This window comes from Manacus candei, unplaced genomic scaffold (genome assembly GCF_025592945.1).
Source record: "Manacus candei isolate 608988 ecotype Guabito, Panama unplaced genomic scaffold, ASM2559294v1 h1tg000048l, whole genome shotgun sequence".
Lineage (NCBI taxonomy): Eukaryota > Metazoa > Chordata > Aves > Passeriformes > Pipridae > Manacus > Manacus candei.
The window spans coordinates 6,691,757-6,710,000 of record NW_026138096.1 but is presented as its reverse complement, the minus strand read 5'-3'; the positions used below and the strand labels follow the sequence as shown (position 1 = coordinate 6,710,000).

The 18,244-nt window shown below is 38.5% G+C and overlaps 1 protein-coding gene across 16 annotated transcripts in view; it reads left to right on the top strand.

Moving 5' to 3' along the window:
- ADD1 (adducin 1) overlaps window positions 1-18,182 on the top strand; it is a 63,581-nt gene extending 45,399 nt beyond the window's left edge. For 2 of the 16 annotated variants that reach the window (XM_051798322.1, XM_051798325.1), the window contains exons 11-18: window positions 502-603; window positions 2,456-2,545; window positions 2,641-2,658; window positions 3,372-3,464; window positions 9,242-9,398; window positions 10,278-10,652; window positions 11,415-11,510; window positions 15,666-18,182. In XM_051798322.1, the coding sequence (XP_051654282.1) occupies window positions 502-603; window positions 2,456-2,545; window positions 2,641-2,658; window positions 3,372-3,464; window positions 9,242-9,398; window positions 10,278-10,652; window positions 11,415-11,510; window positions 15,666-16,018 (1,284 nt within the window). In that variant the 3' untranslated portion in view covers window positions 16,019-18,182. Of the gene's footprint in view, window positions 1-501; window positions 604-2,455; window positions 2,546-2,640; window positions 2,659-3,371; window positions 3,465-9,241; window positions 9,399-10,277; window positions 10,653-11,414; window positions 11,511-12,254; window positions 12,290-15,665 lie in introns of those variants that run through there. The other 14 variants (XM_051798327.1, XM_051798326.1, XM_051798331.1 and 11 more) reach the window with 10 other exon arrangements.
- Window positions 18,183-18,244: the final 62 nt, after the last annotated feature.

Here is an 18,244-nt window from a genome sequence, read left to right as displayed (position 1 = left end):
CCTTTCTAAACAAATATGAACTCACTGTGGAATTTCAGATAAAATTGTCCTTAAAAATAAGTAATTATATTGGCATTTTCCTACTCCTGTATGTCTGTCTGTAAAGTGAGAAGTAGGTGGTTTTTAGAAACACTGCAGCTGCCAGTGTGGTCAAGTGCACAGAAAAACAGCTGAAAACCCCTTTGATCTCTGAATTGCACGTAGCTGTAGTAACAGCATAGTTTTGGTGGCAGTTATTTGCAAGTTAACTGGCTTTCTAATTGTTGTTGTTGTTACTTGCTTGACTTAATAGAATAATTCTGATCTCTAGAAATGTATCTGAAGGTACAGTTCATATTACTGGTGAAGAAAGCAACCATGAGGAATAACTAGAAAAATGCAATCATTGGTTCAGTTCTCTGCTCTGTATAATGCATGATCAACTGTGATGTGAATTTGCTGCTCTGAGTGTCCATAGCCATTACAGCAGTTCTGACTCTGCAACTATTCTTGATGTTACAGTGGACTAAAGAGGATGGACATAGAACTGCCACCTCTGCTGTCCCTAACCTGTTTGTTCCATTGAACACCAACCCGAAGGAGGTCCAAGAAATGAGGAACAAGGTTTGTAATAGAAGTAAAATAACTTTGTTTGTGGTCATTGCTACAATTAAGTTGTGTATTTGTAATGAACTAACTTACTTGGCTATAGTGAAATTTTGGGAGTTCAGTAACACAGTTCTGGTATTGTCCTGTCCCTTTATAACTAAATACTGAAACAGTTCCTAAGTGTTCTGAACTAATCTTGGAAAAAGTTGATATTTCTGTCTGCAACATGAAGACTTTGCTTTTTCTTAGACCGGTTGCTGGGTGCCTCTGAAACAACCAGCCCTGAGTTCATGGTAGTAATTCTGTTCCCCGAGATCATAGCTTTACATTAATGACCTGTTTTCTTCTTTGGTTTCACCAGTTGCAATTGTAGCCCAGACAAAGTAGTCTGTGGATCTTTCTCCATATTTTAATGTATTATAATATGCTGTGATTGTTGCAGTCATTTTTTTTTTTGCCTTCAGAACTGCATGTTAATCTTTTTGAAATGAACTTGCAGGTAATTTTCCAGTTTTCAAATTTCAGGTCTTCTTGTCACCATTTACCAACAGGAAAGCACTGAATGCACTGCAGTTTTTCAATTTATTTTCTTTGAAGTATAAAATATGCCCTAGTATCTTGTTAATACTTAACTTGTTCTGAATTGTTTTGCTGCCTCTAACTGATGGACATATGGAACATGGGAGTTAGCATTATGTCACAGGAAGGGCTGTGTGCAGGGATACTAGCAGGAATACTGATTTGTTCTAAAATAATTTGTATGTGGCTGACAGAGCTTATGCTTTTCTTGACTTGGCACTGTAAAATAATAATAATCACTTGAAATCAGAATTCCGGTGAAATTTCCAAGCAGTTTCTTGGTGTTTGAAACACAAATATTGTTTTATTAAAAATTTGAATGAGATGACTAAGAGAAGTAAGACTTCAAATTTTATGCTTTGCCAGTGATGAGAAAGGTAGTAAATTAGAAATAAATACAAATGGTTCAGGATGTCCAAGCTTTCTGAAATGCCAAGTATTAATAGTCTGTCTTATTTGTATATTTGTATGCATGTGGGTTTTTTTTAATAAATTGAATGCCCTTTTTAGTTGTAAAGTAGAGGTCTTTTGGGATGCATACTTTTCTGCATTTATCTTGGAACAAGAACTAGAATATTTTAGAAATAAATTTCAAGTCAGTTGTTATGAATTCTTTGCCACTGTAGGATATCTAATTTAAATTACCTGGGTTTAAAGATCCAGTTTCTCTTCCCATCTTCTGTATGGGAAGAACTGAGAAGTATTTAGGATGCAATAAAAGGGGGGATGCGTTTGCATAAACCGACACTCTGGAGTTCTCACAGAGAAATTATTTACATGCCCTTTTGAGAATATGGTCCTGACTAGATCCAAAAATGGAATGTTGTGCAGTGTTTTACAGTAAGTTCTATAGGAAGATGATAACTGTGGTGTAATATCAGTGACTAGTGGCTGATGGCAGAAACCTGTAACTGACTGGTCAGGTATAATAGACTCATACAAGTAGGAGCTCTGTGCTGCTCTGCTCTGCTCACTTTTCACAAGCTGGAGTTGTCTGTTACATGCTCTGTAGAGCTATACCATGAGCTAGTACTAAAAAGCAAAGGACAACACCTGCTGTGGTACTTAAAAACTAAATTCTGAGAAATGTGATGGAACAACCAGGAGCCTGAACACTTGCCTTCAAGAGGTATTAATGAGCTCAGCTTCATTTGATGTGTAGGACCAGAGTACTCAACACTGGTTTGCAGCCTGTTGGCATGTTCACTCACCCCTTTTTCAAATACAAAAATGTGGTCAACTTTTCTCTGTTGTTCATGGGACTGTGTTCTGCTACTTTCCTTTACAGATCCGAGAGCAAAATTTGCAAGATATTAAAACTGCGGGCCCTCAATCACAGGTTCTTTCTGGGGTAGTTGTGGACAGGAGTCTTGTACAGGTGAGAGTATAAAATTCCTAAAACTATTAGCTTAATCTACAATATCCTCTGCTTTCACCTAACATGTCACTATGAAATTATTCTCTAATTGGCAGAAAGTAACTGTTTATAAGGTAAGTCTTAGAGGTAACACCGTTGTCTTTGCGAGAGTGCTCAGGGTCAGAAATGTAGAGGCTTCAGCCATGTAGCCCAAGCATGCCTGTGGAGGATGCTTTTTGGTTTCTTTTGCTGAATGTAATGCATGAAATTCAGAAGGCTTTTTTGTATGGGTTAGATTCTTGTTCAAAAATATTGGGCTTTGTGACAACTTTGTTTTCTGAGTTCATGTATTTTGAAGTATTAATACTGGGCACAGCAGGCTCACTGTGGGGCAGTAGTGTTTCATGTTAAATATGGTTTTTCATGCTTCATAATATTTTATTTGAAGAGCAGTTTGGGAAAAAATCTGTTAGACATCAATAAAACTTAAAAGCAGTATATCTGGATATACAAAAGGCTATAAATCATAGCTCAAAGTAAAGTAAGAATGAGAGCCATACAGTTACACTGTATAGCTGACTAACTTTAAAGCTTTATATATGTGAGTGCTTTAACTGCCCCAGATAAGTATTTTCTGATATACTTTTTAAAGTTTGACAAGTCTTGTCATGACCATATCATTATTCATGCTGGGTGTCATATTGTGTGCATGTCAATTCATTGTCATTTGCAATTTCATCTAGCAGTTACTGTTTCTTTGCATGTTTTAGCAAGGCTCACAACGCTTTCGGTTGATGTTTTCAAGCCCGGGCTCGGTTTGCTCTGTTTACTCAATTTACTGTTGCAGGATGCTCCCCTCTCAGACTGTACGGAATCTATTGAAGGGCTCGATCTCACAGAGCAGGCCTTTAGTCCCGCTAAATCTCTGTCTGTTAGAAAGGTACTGCCCTGTCATACTGCTCTCAATACTGTTGTTCACCCTTCATTTAACCTCTCCTTACCCTGACCTTTTCCCTCTGTTAGCTAATGACTTGGCTAGAGAAGAAAAAAGATGAAAATAGATGGATCTCAAAATTATGTATATGCAATGGTACAAACAGTTACTTTACCCTGTTAAAGTGTCTTTTAAGGATTTTGATCTTTTTATTTGTAGAAGCTGGTGAGGAAACACTTTTGATGTTAAGGTGCTGCATATAGTGGGTTTCTTTGTGCATGCTGTTAGTGTTGAATTACTCTAATTTGAGATCAATTTAGAGTTAGCTTAATCTCAGCCTGATTACATCAGTGTAATTCCAAGGATACCAGTGTGTGTTATGCTGACAGGCACTGTCAACTCTTGCTCCCACATTGCTAGACATCTGGCTTCCTTAGAACTTCCTCCAGTTATCTACTAGAGTTGCTAAGTAATGCCCCACACTTCCAAAACCAATTGGTTTTCAAACTTCTGGTCATGCTTGTGCTTACATAATATACATGAAATACAGAATAAATTCAAGAGATGTGGGGATGATGGGGTCAGTCCTCGGGGCTGACTAAACAGGAGCAGCTGCACACTGCAAACAATGTGTCCTCCACTGTGTTTCTTTCCCCAGTTTCCAAGATGTTTCTAGAGGTGATCTGACATGGAAGCACAGTGTGTAAATAAGCATCAGTGCCTCCGCTGCTCCAGTATTTTATTTAAAAGACTCTTAAATCTTGGTTTTAGGTCATGCCTGACACCTTATCAGAATAGCTTTCCCATGAAAAAAAAACAGAATACTTTGAATTACACCACTGTTGAAAACCTCATGGTTTTATAACACTTTCTAGTGTAATGAGCCAGTTTGTCTTACAGATACTTGGATCATACTGAGAATTTAATAATGATCTTTCTCAGATTGCAGTTTGTTTTGTGCATATTGTGAAAGGAAAAACAATAAAATGCCATTTCCAAATTTAAGATGAAAAATAAAATAAAGCCAAATTCTTCCAGGCCATGCTTGCCTCTTATTCTCTGCTTAATAATACCTTCAAAGTGAAAAATTATTTTTTATAGTCATCCATTGGTTATCACAACACAGGCAGTTTCTTTCATCAGTAACGTATTTCAAGTATTATTTTCAAACAATGACATCACTTTTCTATAAAACTGTTCAGATAGTTACCTGTGTTTTTGTAGATGGCAAAGAACCAGCAAATGGTCTGTTGGTTATATGATTTTGCCTTGTAGTATCATGTTAGGGTTTAGATGTCCAAATTATGTTTCCATTTCTGTGGTGTTGTGACAGTGCTTTCTGCCTGAAATACTGTGTAAAATTAGATCACAATGTAAATTACAGGAGTAATTATGAAATAGAAGTGGCCTATTTCATAGACTTTATTTTAATATGGATTGTCACCTGAATGCTTAGTAGTTTCCCATTTGAGGGTAAAAAACAAAACCCAAGCAAATAACCCCTTCCAAAAAAAACCCAAACCAGAAAACCCAATGAACCAAACAATGGCAACAAAAAAAACCACCAGAGAAATTTCCTAGGAAGATTCTGCCGAAAACTAGTCATGTATTGTGGAACAAAGGAAGTGTGAGTGATCTTATGATGCCCACAGAAACCTCACTGAAATTGAAAATTTCAATGAAACTTTTGAGTCCTGTACATCAAGGACTTACAGACTTTTAGGTACCAGATAATTACAAGTTCTCAGTTGACAAATTCTTTGACACTCAGTTATGGTTCAAATAAAAAGTTTCTCTAATTGCAGTAACACTTAGAATGTATTATGTTTTCAGTTAACATTGAGCTTTATATCAAGTGCTAATCAAACACACTATTTCGGATGGAAAAATCCCTGTGTGTGTACACTGTGCATGTACTGCTTTGAGTCTCCCATGCCTATGGCTGCAGCAGTGAATTCTCCATTTTGCCTTGTCACTTGCTTTGTCCATATTTTGAGAAGTCCTGGCCATGTTGCAACACAACCTCCTTGTGCATCATGTGATTTTATTCCCGTTTAGGTTAACCAAGCTTCTGCTGCAGTCTCAGCTGAACAAGAGGGAATGTTGGTTGTTTGTACCAATGACCATCCTGTAGTCTGATCTAAAATAAAATAAATTCACATGAATTTTCAAGAATTTTCAGTAGAAAGGAATTCACCCATTTCGTGTCTCTTCCTTTAGAATGGAAATTCTGTGGCTTTGTTCTTCCTGAAGAGCCTCTCAATTCTGCCCCAGAGAACCCCACTGGGTTTGAGTGGCAACTTTTACATGAACAGTACTTCAGAAATCTTGGTGTTTTGGATAAAGGCACTGCATGAATGTCAGATTCTGTTAGGACAACTATTATGAACCTACTGTCTGATTGAGAGAAGAATTGGCTTGTAGGAGGTGCCAGTTTTGGTCATATTTTTCCCTGAGAACAGGGTGAAGTGCTTGCCTGTTAAATAATGCTCAGGTTTGAATTTTTCTGTAAAAGCATGATTTGGTGGAGAGGTTGCAAAATTACATGATTATCTAAAATTTCCATGTAGGAAATATGAAGCTGTATTGTGTATCATTAACTATAAATTACTTTCCCTTTGGATCTTTATGGGAGTGTATGCCCCTACAAAAATTTTTCAGTGAGAATACATTCCATTCTTTAATGTAATCTGTCCTGTAGTGTTTACAGTGGAGAAAATACTGTTGATATTCAGGTGCTTACATATGCAATCAGACTTCAAATAGTCATCAAAATACTATTAGAATCATCATCAAAATAATACTCATATCAGCATAATCCAGATGAAATCACTATAACATTAGTTTTTTTCATGTTGTCTTGTGTTGAAACAGAATGGGAGTCTTTTTATGGGAATTTATTCTCTCTCTACAAGCTCTTTATTACTGGAAGTAATTTCAGACCAATTTTCTTGTTCAATTTTCCTAAACTTTTGTAGGAATCTCCAAGTGGCACAGACAGGTTAATAGCTCTGCAAAATCATGTCTATTTTAGTGTCACATTTGAAAATTTAAAATATGTCCTGTACTGTCTTTTTAGTTATTTATACTTGTTTTCTTTCTGTCCCATATTTCATTTTGTGTAGTATATTTTTATGTGAATTCTTGGAATGCTGCTTTGTGGCCTATTCTGTGAAGTAAAATATCTCTGCTTCTTTGATTTGTACATTTTAGAGTAATCATGTTGTAGAGCTTACCAACATATCACTATAATTTATTTCCCACATAGACTCAGTGCCTCTACTGGTATAATTTTCATTAGTGGCCTGTGAACCGCTTCCATATTACTGACACTGAGTGAAACTGGATGTGTTAATCTGCAATCAGCTTTTAGCAGATGAAAAGTTTGCCTTTCTCGTCTCTTGTATAATTTTTCTGCTTTTATGATTCAAAAACCAAAAGTGCTTTTTCTTAATAATATGTAATTCACTTACTGTCCTTGCCTCTGATCTTTTCAATAATTCTTCTCTTGGGTCAAAGCTACTCAGCAAGTACAAATACTGCTTGCATTGATCGTGGGTGTTTTTTGTGGGGGTTTCATTTTGGTTTGTTTTGGTTTTTTTTATCAAGTAAATGCGATAAGCTTGATTTGCTACTTTTATTCCCAGTAGTTAACAAAGGTACTCCCTGAGGAGGAGAAAACATCATGCCAGTGCACAAGGCATCTTGCTGCTAACTGCCTCTCTTGCTGTTTGCCATCATTAAATCAACAGGCATTCACTAACATTATAAGTTGTTCTACCCAGGCATTCTGGATTTAACTTGCAGTGTTCAAAGATTCTTAAACATTCCAGGGATACCAATGGGTACTGTGTGTCTTGTTCCTCTGTTGACTTCTGTAATCCCAGAAAAGTCTAGAAACTCTGCCTGAGATCAGTGCTTTACAAAGTCCTGCTATTCACTGCTGAGTTTCAGTTAAATCTACATCCTTAATCTGAAGGGTGGGCAAAGTTAGAGAGGGAAATACAAAATTGCCATGGGCACCAGTTTTTTGCCATCATTAAAAGCTGGGACCTGTAGTTTTAGGGGTGTTTTATATTTTCTACAAAACAATTAGGATTTGTACAAAGGTGGATGTTTCTGTGATCTTTTTATGTGTTATCATGTAAGAAAAGCTGTGAGTATCAAATCAATATTTCATTGAGATTTTGACATTCTACTGACATTCTGCATATAAGATGAAGTTTCCTCTTATTTTATGGAGAAACAGAATGATCTGTAATGTTTGAGATGTGTTTCTCCTGCAGTTCCTTTCAGGGTCTTACACTGGAGACTTGTTATGCCATTCCTTCTTTGGTACTTCTGGCTGGTGTTTGCTTCCTGAGGAGTAGCAGAGATTCTAATAACCAGCTGTTCTAACCTCCTCGGATTGCTCTAGACCAGATTTCTGGAGATCTCTCCTGAGGCTTTCAGAAGTATCTGACTGCTCTTGTCCTCATAACATCTGGACATTCTTGTCTGTCACCTCCTTGGTGCTGACAACTTTTCCAAAGCAGCTCTCAACATCCAAAACAACACTCTAATTCCATCAGTTTTACAGTGAAGATCCCGTGCTTGTCCATGAAGTATGGACATGGAATGGAATGTTTGTCTCTTTGCTCGGGCACTGCGTATTTTTGAACTGTGCTTTTTAATGCTTTCTTTAAATGTTGGTACAAATAACATTTGAATATGGAGATGACCTGAATCAGTCAGTAACTCCATACCTGTTTGGTAATGGAATTCAAATACCTCTTTTCTACAATGAAGACAGTTTGGGAATCACTGTGATACAGGGCACAGGCCACAGTTCCAGACTAATGTTAGTAGAGTTCTGTATATCCAATGGAAAAAAACAAATGCTTAGACAAGTCACTTGAGAGATAGAGCAGCTATCTCCAGGCAAGCATCTTCCATACCCAAGACAATGAAAAACCAATGGCTTTAATCTTCACTATATGGTTAGAGAAGAAAAACTAAAAACATTAGAGAATCTGATGCAGCTGCTTTTGTCCAGTGGAACTTAATGTACTTAGAATTGCTAATGTTATATTTTTATTTGTATAACTTTTTATCTGGCTTATATGACAAATGTTATAGATGTAAATATGCTAACTTGTATAAGATTACAGTTAACCTTAATAACTTAAAAATGGCTTGTAATAAACTGTTAATCTGGCGTATACAGAACACATACAAGATGGCTTTTTACTATAACATCTGTTTGGTGTTATGTAGTAGCTGCTAGAAATGGCTTTTCCATCATTAAAAAAATACAAAACAAAACACAAACCTAAGGCAAAACAATAATAATAATAATTATAAAAGACAAAACAATAAAACAAATCACAAACAGAAATACCTGTAAGCTGAGTCCTGTGACCTTTTACAAGTATTCTGTGCCCAGACTGCCATGCAGGTTGGCCTGGTATCATGTTTCTTTATGAGAAACATGAGAGAAAAAGAAACTTGATATACTTTTGTGACTTCATATATAATTCAGCTGGACTGTTTGGCTGCTGTTTGATTTACTCCTTAATGGTGGATATTCCCTGGTGGAGACCTGTTTTCTCCTTTATATTAACCTGCTGTAAATTAAATTAAAAAAAAATCTGTAATAGCTTTTTTTTTAATTTAAGAGAAAAAAGTAGCATTTTTCAGATGATCTCTTTGTTTTGTTTTTGGTTGCTTTGTAGCCTCTGTACTTCTCAGGGTTCTGCAAGTTACTGCTTGATTGCAGATGTATCTTAATTTTCTTTTGCCAGGGAGAACTGGTGACTGCATCAAAGGCAATAATTGAGAAAGAGTATCAACCAAAAGTCATAGTGAGCACAACAGGACCAAATCCCTTCAACAAACTCACTGACCGAGAACTGGAAGAATATCGCAAAGAAGTAGAAAGAAAGCAGAAGGGACCAGAAGGTTGGTTTCTCTGTGGGGATTTTTTTTTCTGCAATAGGCTATAATAACAACAACTGTATTACTCATTTGAAGGTGGGTTATCTGCAAAGGCCATGGATAAATTATCCAGCTTTTGTGTGTTTCAGTTTTGCCAGTGTGAATTAGAGATTTGAAAAGCGTGTTGGAGATGGAATGTGCGATCTAAGTGTTAACGGTGTGTTCTGTAAAATGTATCCATCTCGTTCTAAGATTATCCTAGTAGACCAACTAGACAGGAGGGCCAGTTACTGTTCCTATTAGGAAATTGAAAGCTTGAAACTTAAGTAAAAAAAATGTTTTGGTACTGCAAAGTGTTGCAGATTGTTCCGCTTTGTTTCACCTGGCTCTGGAGCTGGGCTAGTGCAGGGAACTGGTGGTGCTTTATAGCAGCAACACTGCAGGTTTCTAACTCACTGAAAGTTGTGGATTTGAGGAATCCATTGAATGGGGAAAGTAAGGAATAACATTTGATTGCTGCTTGGAAATGGAACATCTTGGGCACTTGCCCTAAAACGGACTTTTTAAATTATCGTAGAATTACGACAGATTTGTGCTGTAAAAAGAGGTCGTTGCTGCATCTGAGGTGCCTCTACTGCTTTACTCCTGTATAGTTTTAAGGGATGGCACTTACAACGCTCATCTGTTGTGAGGTTTTAGATTCGAGTGATGCAGGAACCAGAGGTGCTCCTTCTCTTGCAAGTGTGTGTTCCCTGCACCTGTTTTTTTGGGATAGCAATGTAGGAGCCATTGTATGTGTTGGGTTCATGAAGTGCTGGGTTGTGTGGGGCGGGATGCTCTCCTGTCATGCCTGTTTAACTGCGTACCTTTATTCTCTCAGTAACAATGCCACATCCTTCTTAGATAAGGTGTCAGAATATGGAGAGACTGTGTTACTGAGACAGACACCAGCTGGGGAACAGAGTACAGTGCTTAGAAATCAGACCATCAGTGAGCAAAACACGCCACATAAAAAATCTCTGGATTTGAAAGGCAGATCAAACACCTTTCAAGGAACAGATACGAAGACTTTGCAGGATCGTGGCGTATCATCGCTGTCTAAATCTTTAGATAACACTCAGTTTGCTGCTGCATGGGTTTCTTGTCAGACCACGCAGCAAATCATCCCACATCTAAATGGAGAAGAGCCAGATGGGCAGAAGTCCTCCCATAAGGAATTTCATACTGCAGTGATCAAAGCACTGAGGTCCGATCCTGACCTTTTGGCTGAGGCCTCAGGTATTACTAACGTGGTACAGCTGCGCTTGCAATCCAGGGAACAACCTCTTTACCTACACCATTTGGAGATTCTGTCAGTTGACTCTCATCTGTGGGACTGATTTCACTTTTAATTGTGTAGGTGAACTGTATGGAACAACCTTTTAATGTTGTTCCTGATATATGGTGTGCTCTATTAATGTTTTCCTTTGGATCTAGGGCTGTTTAAAGCTGGAAGCAAGGGGGACCCTCTTACTAATAACTAATACTCAAACCACTGTGAAATCTGTTTGGAATCATATAATTACTGCATGTTTTTCTGATTATCTGTGCAGTCTTCTTTTCTTTCGGGACGCAGTTTTGTTTACTCAGAGTTTTAGCAATACAAAGCAACCAAAAGAACATTATCTTGTGCAGGCCTGATAGCATATCCCCTCCCCGTATTTGTTTATATCTTCCTTGTGGTTTTTCCTCACAAGTTTTCTTTAGAACAATGTGATAAATCAGTTCATAAACAATGACACTATTCATGCCCTCTTATTGAAAAAAAAAATAGCCCCAAAAAAAGCTACAGAGCACAACTGTGACTTGAACAGTTTTGTTAGTATCAAACTGTCACTTAGTTTTCTTTTGCTTGTTTTGGTATTATATAATATCCTGGCAGAATTCTCATTCAGAAAAATGGATTGGTATCTTGAGTGCATGGAGCAAACAGACACTTGTTTTCTCACGTACTGAGAGGTTTTGTTTGCCTTTTTAATTTCTGTTTGCCCACACCTGCAGAGCCTTCAGAAGATGGCAGGCCACAGAAAGAGAGAAGCCCCCCTGATCACACTTCAGCTCGCACTCCTCCCAGCACACCCATTAAAATAGAGGAAGGTATGTTCTTCTGATTTGGGGGCCAGGGGAAACCAGTAACTGCATCCTTAGTGACTGATGCATGAAAGTACATGAACTAGTATCTAATAACAGTAAATTAGTACTTGTATTTCATTGTTCTACTACCTTAAGTATACTCCACTGAACTGTAACAGGAGTTATGTTTACAATAATAAAGAAGTGTGCATTAATATAAAGACAAATTTTCATCTCTTCAGAACTGCCTTGTCATCTCTTGGTGTTTCTCAACTGATTTACCTTTTGTACATTTTTTGTGAGAGAGAATTGCTCTTACGAAATGAAATAGTGTCTGATGGTGAACCAGACATATATCTACATGCTTTGGTAAATCTTCACTGACTGCACATTTCTTAAACATTATTGTACTTGGATTACACCTCTGTAAATATTTTTTCCGACTCGGTTTGAATCTAAATTTGATTATTTCCTCACCTTATGTCGTAGTTTTAACTAAAATGAGAGCAGGGCCTCTAAAGTCAACAATTTCCTCAAAAAAGGATAAAATGACAGTCTCGAATGGGTGTAATCCAATTATTGTCTTGTTTCCTTTACCTTGTACATTGTATATATCACCTGTCTGTTAGTCTGCCATTCACTACTTCATCTCATTCCATTTTCTACAAGAATGGTTGCAACCATTCTTCTAACGTAACACAATGGCTGTGATGAATGCATAGATTCTCTACTTGTGCTTTTTTCTTCTTGTGGCTGCGTTACAAACAGGAGATGGATATGCTAAAGAGTACCTGTTACCATAGTAAGTATCATTCCATACTCTGACCTGCTTTTGTGCTTTGCTTCACTCTTGCATCTTTGTTTACTGAGGCTTTTGTTGGTTTTGCTTTTTTTTTCTTTTTTTTTAAAAAAGCAGGCTTTTTCAGTTGAAATGTTGGTTTCTTTAGTTCTGAATTTCATGAAATTCCAGGTAGTTGCAGATCTCATGTTAAAGTGCACTCCCCCTTTGAGACAGACTGTGAAAGTCACTTTATGTGTTTCCATATCTGTGTGTCCAATTCCTCAGTTTGAAAAGGAATAGTCTGAAGTTGTCTGTGAGATATAGCTGAAACAGCCCTGGAAGTTTCTGCCCCAACAGTTTGCTGCTGCCCACACAATTTGGGCCTGGTTATGAAATGGAAGAGTTCCTAATCTATTCCAGTGCAAAAGTGCTACTACTGACAAGGATTTAAACTTACCCAGCAGACTTCTGCACAGAAGTGGATATGGAACTATTTCCATGTTTTCTGTTAGCTGCAGGGGAATTCAAATTCCAGCCAAGGAACAGCAGCAAGTACTTGGTGGCAGCAACTTCTACAGCTCTTTCAGCTATCTCTACAGGTCTCCTTCGGATTATACTTTGGAGAAATAAAAATGTTTGTATGTCCTGTTATATCTGAAAGTCGGTGTGTTTGTCATAGGTATCAAAGTGAAACTACATCGTAGACACCTGTGATGTTACTGATAAAGTTCTAAAACCTGAAACTTCTTTCAAACAGAGAATTTTGTTCCACCAACTCTTCTAGTATAAGTTTTCCAGAACAAACATACAGAACTTATTTTAGAGACTAACTGGAAGTTCACACCATGACAACTTTGTTTGGGGGAGGTTCTGTAGAATGACAATGTTCTCTGTATGCAGCCTCTTCTCAACTTTGATTCATCATATTCTTTCTATTTAAGTGTAGCTTAAGTCAGTCAAGCGTTTTGTGTTAACTCAGTTATAGCCTAGTTGGTATGTTTGTCCACATCTTTGTGTTGAGGAAAAAACCCAACCCCATAAACTTTTATTTTCATAAATAATGTGAACTGTAAACACATACTAGTATTGATGTTATGCTTCAAACACTTAAACCACATTATACATATAAAGGGAGAAAATGAATATAGAGATGATTATTCTGAAAAAACTTTAGAAATGTTGAGGTAAACTGTAAATTGGTTTTGCAGCAAGAGATTTTTTTTTAAACCTTCCTAGTTCTGAAATCCGTCCAGTAGAGTAGCAGAGCATTTATGTGTTGTATGCTGGCTCCATTGAATGTGGAATTTGTAAATCTCTCTAATTCTGGTAAAATACTGCCCACAGCGAGCTAGATAAACAGATGTTTGCTTGATTCCAGCATCATGTTAAGCTATTTAATAAGGATGATGGGAAGGATAGCAGTCCTGTATTAATGAGCTATAAACCCATTTATATTTATTCAATGCTCAGGCCAGCTGGCAAATGCTGTTTGAATGCCTGTAGCTTCCTATTCTTTACTTTGAAGGAATTTCTAATCCCTTTTTTTAAAACTTCTAAACTCTCTTAAAAAAAAAACTGACTCATGGTCCAGTATGGTGCCTGTTCTAAAAATTGGGCCAACTAATGAGTGGAATATAATATTTTTACTTGGAAGGGACCTACGGTGACCATCTAGTCCCACTGCCTGTCCCAATTCAGGGCTGACCAAAAGGTAAAGCATGTTATTAAGGGCACTGTGCAAATGCCTCTTAAACACTGACAGGCCTGGGGTGTCAACCACCTCTCTGGGAAGTCTGTTCCAGTGTCTGACCACCCTCTCAGTAAAGAAATGCTTCCTGAAGTCCAGTCTGAACCATTCCCACACATCCTGTCACTGGATCCCAGGGAGAAGAGCTCAACAATGCTTTCAGTTAATTCCTGAAAAGTTAAATGAAATCCAAAAGCAGTGTAGTGGTAGTGAAGAATTGTAGCTGGTGTTTCTTATGAATTTGTGTCTCCCATACATACACAGGCTAAACTAGAGCTTCAGGAGGCAGCTTGTACTGTACATAACTGCTTTCTCTTTTTCGCTCTGATTTAAATCCTGCCTGCATTATAACTTTTAAACTGCTAACTTGTGCATTCCGAGTGTTTGGCACTGGATACTACTGTGTGGTGTTTATTTAACCTATTAGAAGCTCATGGTGCTCTAGGCAAAACATGTTTGTTTCCTAGCAGGTATTCACAGAACAAAACCCTCTAAAATTTGTCAGAGGATTATTAATCCTATCTGGCAGAAGCAAAAAGAACGCTGTCATTTTCATAGGAAAAATGGGAAAGTATCAAGCATTTTCTGTAAATTCTTGTGAAAGCCTTCAGTCTTTTCAAATTAAAACAAACAAGATTTTGAGAGGGGCAAAAATAGTTGCCTTTCATTTGTGCCTCACAATGAGCATGGCCTGGATTTTGTTCTAAATTCCTCCTTACGTAACATCAATGGGAATGATGTGACTCAGCTCCCGGGACACTGCTCGGAGCAGTGGGGAACATTGCAGGGAACTCCACAAAGTGCTCCTTGTTGAGTACATGCACAAAGAGCAGCTTTACACAGAACATCCCTAAAGCACCACGGTGAGTGAGGAAGGTGTTACAATTGAGGGAGGAGTGGTTCAGTTCCCCTTTGGACACACAGTTACCACTGGACTTCTGATGTTCCTTTCTACAGGGTGAGTTTTGCTGTTAGATATCACATACATTAAAAAAACAAGCTGTATTGCATAACCCGCTGAGCTCATTTAATTTGATAAATGACACGGATTTTACTTAGAGGAATCCATAATATTTACTCATATCTTGCGAAAAAAGGGGAAGCCTTTGTCATAGGAAATCATATTTTGAAGCAATATCAGTTAGATCTCATGGAAGAATATTGTGAAAATCCCTACATTTTGGCAAGCCAAAAATATAGAAATTCTTGGATTTGTGTGTATTGGATCACTGCAAACCAGCAGTTAGTTTTATCCCACCAAAAGAAAAAAGAATCAAGGTGTGGAATTGCATAGAGCTCTATTCAATGCCAGTGAAAACTGTGGATTTAATTCCTGCTTTACTGCACTAAAGTCTTGTGTTGCTTGCAAATGTCATGAGTGAAACAGGAGAGAGGTCTGAACAGTTACTTTCTTGCTGATGGAATTCAGCTTTATCTGTTCTGTGCTGGGAGCTTAAAAACACACAGAACTTTGAAATATCTTATTTCTTCCGTGCCCGAAGCTGGAGGAGAACAGCCCTATGACAAAGGCTTTTATGCAAAGTAAATACATTAGTTTTTTATAGAGCGCGCTCACCCTCCACTCGCTTCGCTTTCCCCGTTCCAGGGGCACTTTCTAAACTGACTGTGTCCCTGTCTGTCCGTCCACCAGAGACACGGCAGGACCAGACCTACAGAGATGACAGTGATGCTGCAACTTTCAAGCAAACCCTCCCAGATCTCACCCCTGATGAGCCTTCGGAAGCACTCGGCTTCCCTCCCTTAGGAAAGGAGGAAGGGAGATGTGACCAAGATGTGCCCAAAAGCCAAACAGAATCACCTGCAGTGGAAAATAAGGAACCCCAGTCCCAACCTGCTGAAGAGCCAGCAACACCAACAGCTGAGGAGGGGACAGCAGCTGATGCAGGTAGTGATGAATCTCCTGGGAAGTCCCCATCCAAAAAGAAAAAGAAGTTTCGCACTCCTTCCTTCCTGAAGAAGAGCAAAAAGAAGAGTGACTCCTAAAGGCCAACCCACTGCAGAAACACTGTCATATTTTCAAATCCATTAACCACTAGAATGTACCAGATCGTACTTGAGTGTTTTGTCTTACTATGTAAATGAATGCCACAAGTAATCCAACCAGCCCCTCAACTTATGGCTTGATTGTTTAAGGTTATAGCCAGAAACTAATGTCCCAAAAGGTGCTAATCCTGTGTGTTCAGCAGCTGCCACAGATCTGATCCCTAATTTGTAATCAAATGTAAACGACTTCTATATGGAAGGCATTGATTCACTATTTTTAATTTAAAGCCTGCACTGCTTTGCAAAAGAATATAAAAAATTCACAATTAAAAATAAAACACCCATTGCTTACCACAAGAAGTGTTCTTTTCCAATATTCTGTTCCAAGTCACAAGTAAATTTCTTCTTAAATTTTGACTTTTAGAGAGGATGTTTTTGCAGTGATGTTCTCAAGGGGGGTGTATTCTTGAACTGACATGTAAACTTCTGCAAGCTTGTGACTACAGGCCATGTTTTGACCAAGCTTTGAGGCTCTCCACTGCTTCCTCTCTCTCCCTTCTGACTGTTGTAACAAAACGAAGGTGTTTTTCACTTTGTTTTATTTTGTAACTGGCTGGTGAAATCATCTTTGTCTAGGACTGAAATGACTGTGGTGTATTCTGCTCACATTGTGTGTTCAATGAACCCATTCTTGGTTTGTTTATTTTCTTTCTAGTGAATTATAGTTTAAGGGAAATCTGTCTTTTGCTCTTGCCTCCCTGAGTCATGTGGTGATTTGGCTGTTAGAAAAGGTTAAAAAGTAACTGAAGTGAAAGTATTTCAGAAGTTTTTCAGCTGGTGGTGTGGAGCATGGGCAGGTGTATTTTGGGCCTTAGCATCGGATTTTTTCACCCTCTTAAAAATCCCTTTGGTGCACACGCAACCCTGCTGTGCATGAACCCCATGTGCGGCCTTTTGTGTTTGTTCCTTCCCACTTATAAAAATGTAAATGCATTACACTGAGTATTTCACCTTGTTTTATAGTAATTATTTTATCTTACAGAAGCTGGCTTTTCTCTAAATCTTTTTGTTGTTGTTGCCAGCAGTAAAGTACAGAAATCCCAAATAACCTTAAAGGTGTATTTTCACCGTTCGCTATAAATGTTTGTTAAATGTGTAGCATGGCAAATCACTCTCGCCACTGAGTTCACTGTTTCCCAGTTATTGCCATGCTTCTGTCTATCACTAAGTGTAAAAGTAGTTTAAGATCAGGTAGGTCAAGCTTGCAGAATTCTCCGGGAAGCGTGTGCCGTCACCTCGGCCAAGGGCCGGGGGTCAGTGGCCATTTCTGGTTTCTAGACTTTGCATTTCAGGTTTAACAGCAGCAAATCCCAACACCCCATGGGGGTGAGGGCAACACACTGACTCACAGTAAGTGTCTGTAACACAACAGATCATGGATGTAACCTTTTAGGACAATACTAAATGTTGCAATTGGTAAAATAGCAGAGAACTAATGCCTTACTTTCATGCAGCAGAAAGCGCGGAAGGCCGGGTGGGTGGAGCGGCCGGAGGCAGCTCTGGGTGAGCAGCACAAGGCCTGTGTTGGGCTGGGAGGTGCCGATGCCTCGGGCTGGTTTCGGGCAGTGGAGGGGCAACAGCCGGAGGTGGAATTAGAGCTGTCAGGCTTCAGGTGAGAGAAGAGGTTTCGAGGTGGTCCTTGGTACCGTGAGAAGTGTGACGTGGCCTGTTGTGCGATGGGTGGAGGGCAGGTGGGACAGAGCAGTCGGGCACTGGGCAGGAGCCCCGGAACAGCAGAGCTCAGGCAGGACTGCATGGCACGAATGGCTTTCAGCTTCTACTCTAACCTTGTATGTCCTTGTACACTAGGAAGCAAACACCACTTATTTTGCTAAATTGTGTTTTATGACAGGGTCGTAACTAAATGACTAATTGCTGTATGTTTCAGTTCTTTACTGGAGTCCCTCCATTTATCTTGACCACATATGCAATGATTCTTAATTTCTAATTTTGTAGTTTGTTCTTTTAGTTCTTTGTATTTACAATATGAAATGTAGTCATGTACGGTATGGTTACACACTTTAGGGCAGAATAAAGTCCTGTGTTTTCCTTTCTTGTATCATTAAGTTCTACTCACAAATAAAACTCTTGAAAACAAAATCATGCTCTGCTTTCAGAACTTGTACAGTTTTATTATACAGCTGGAGCCTGTTTAATTAGGTTCGT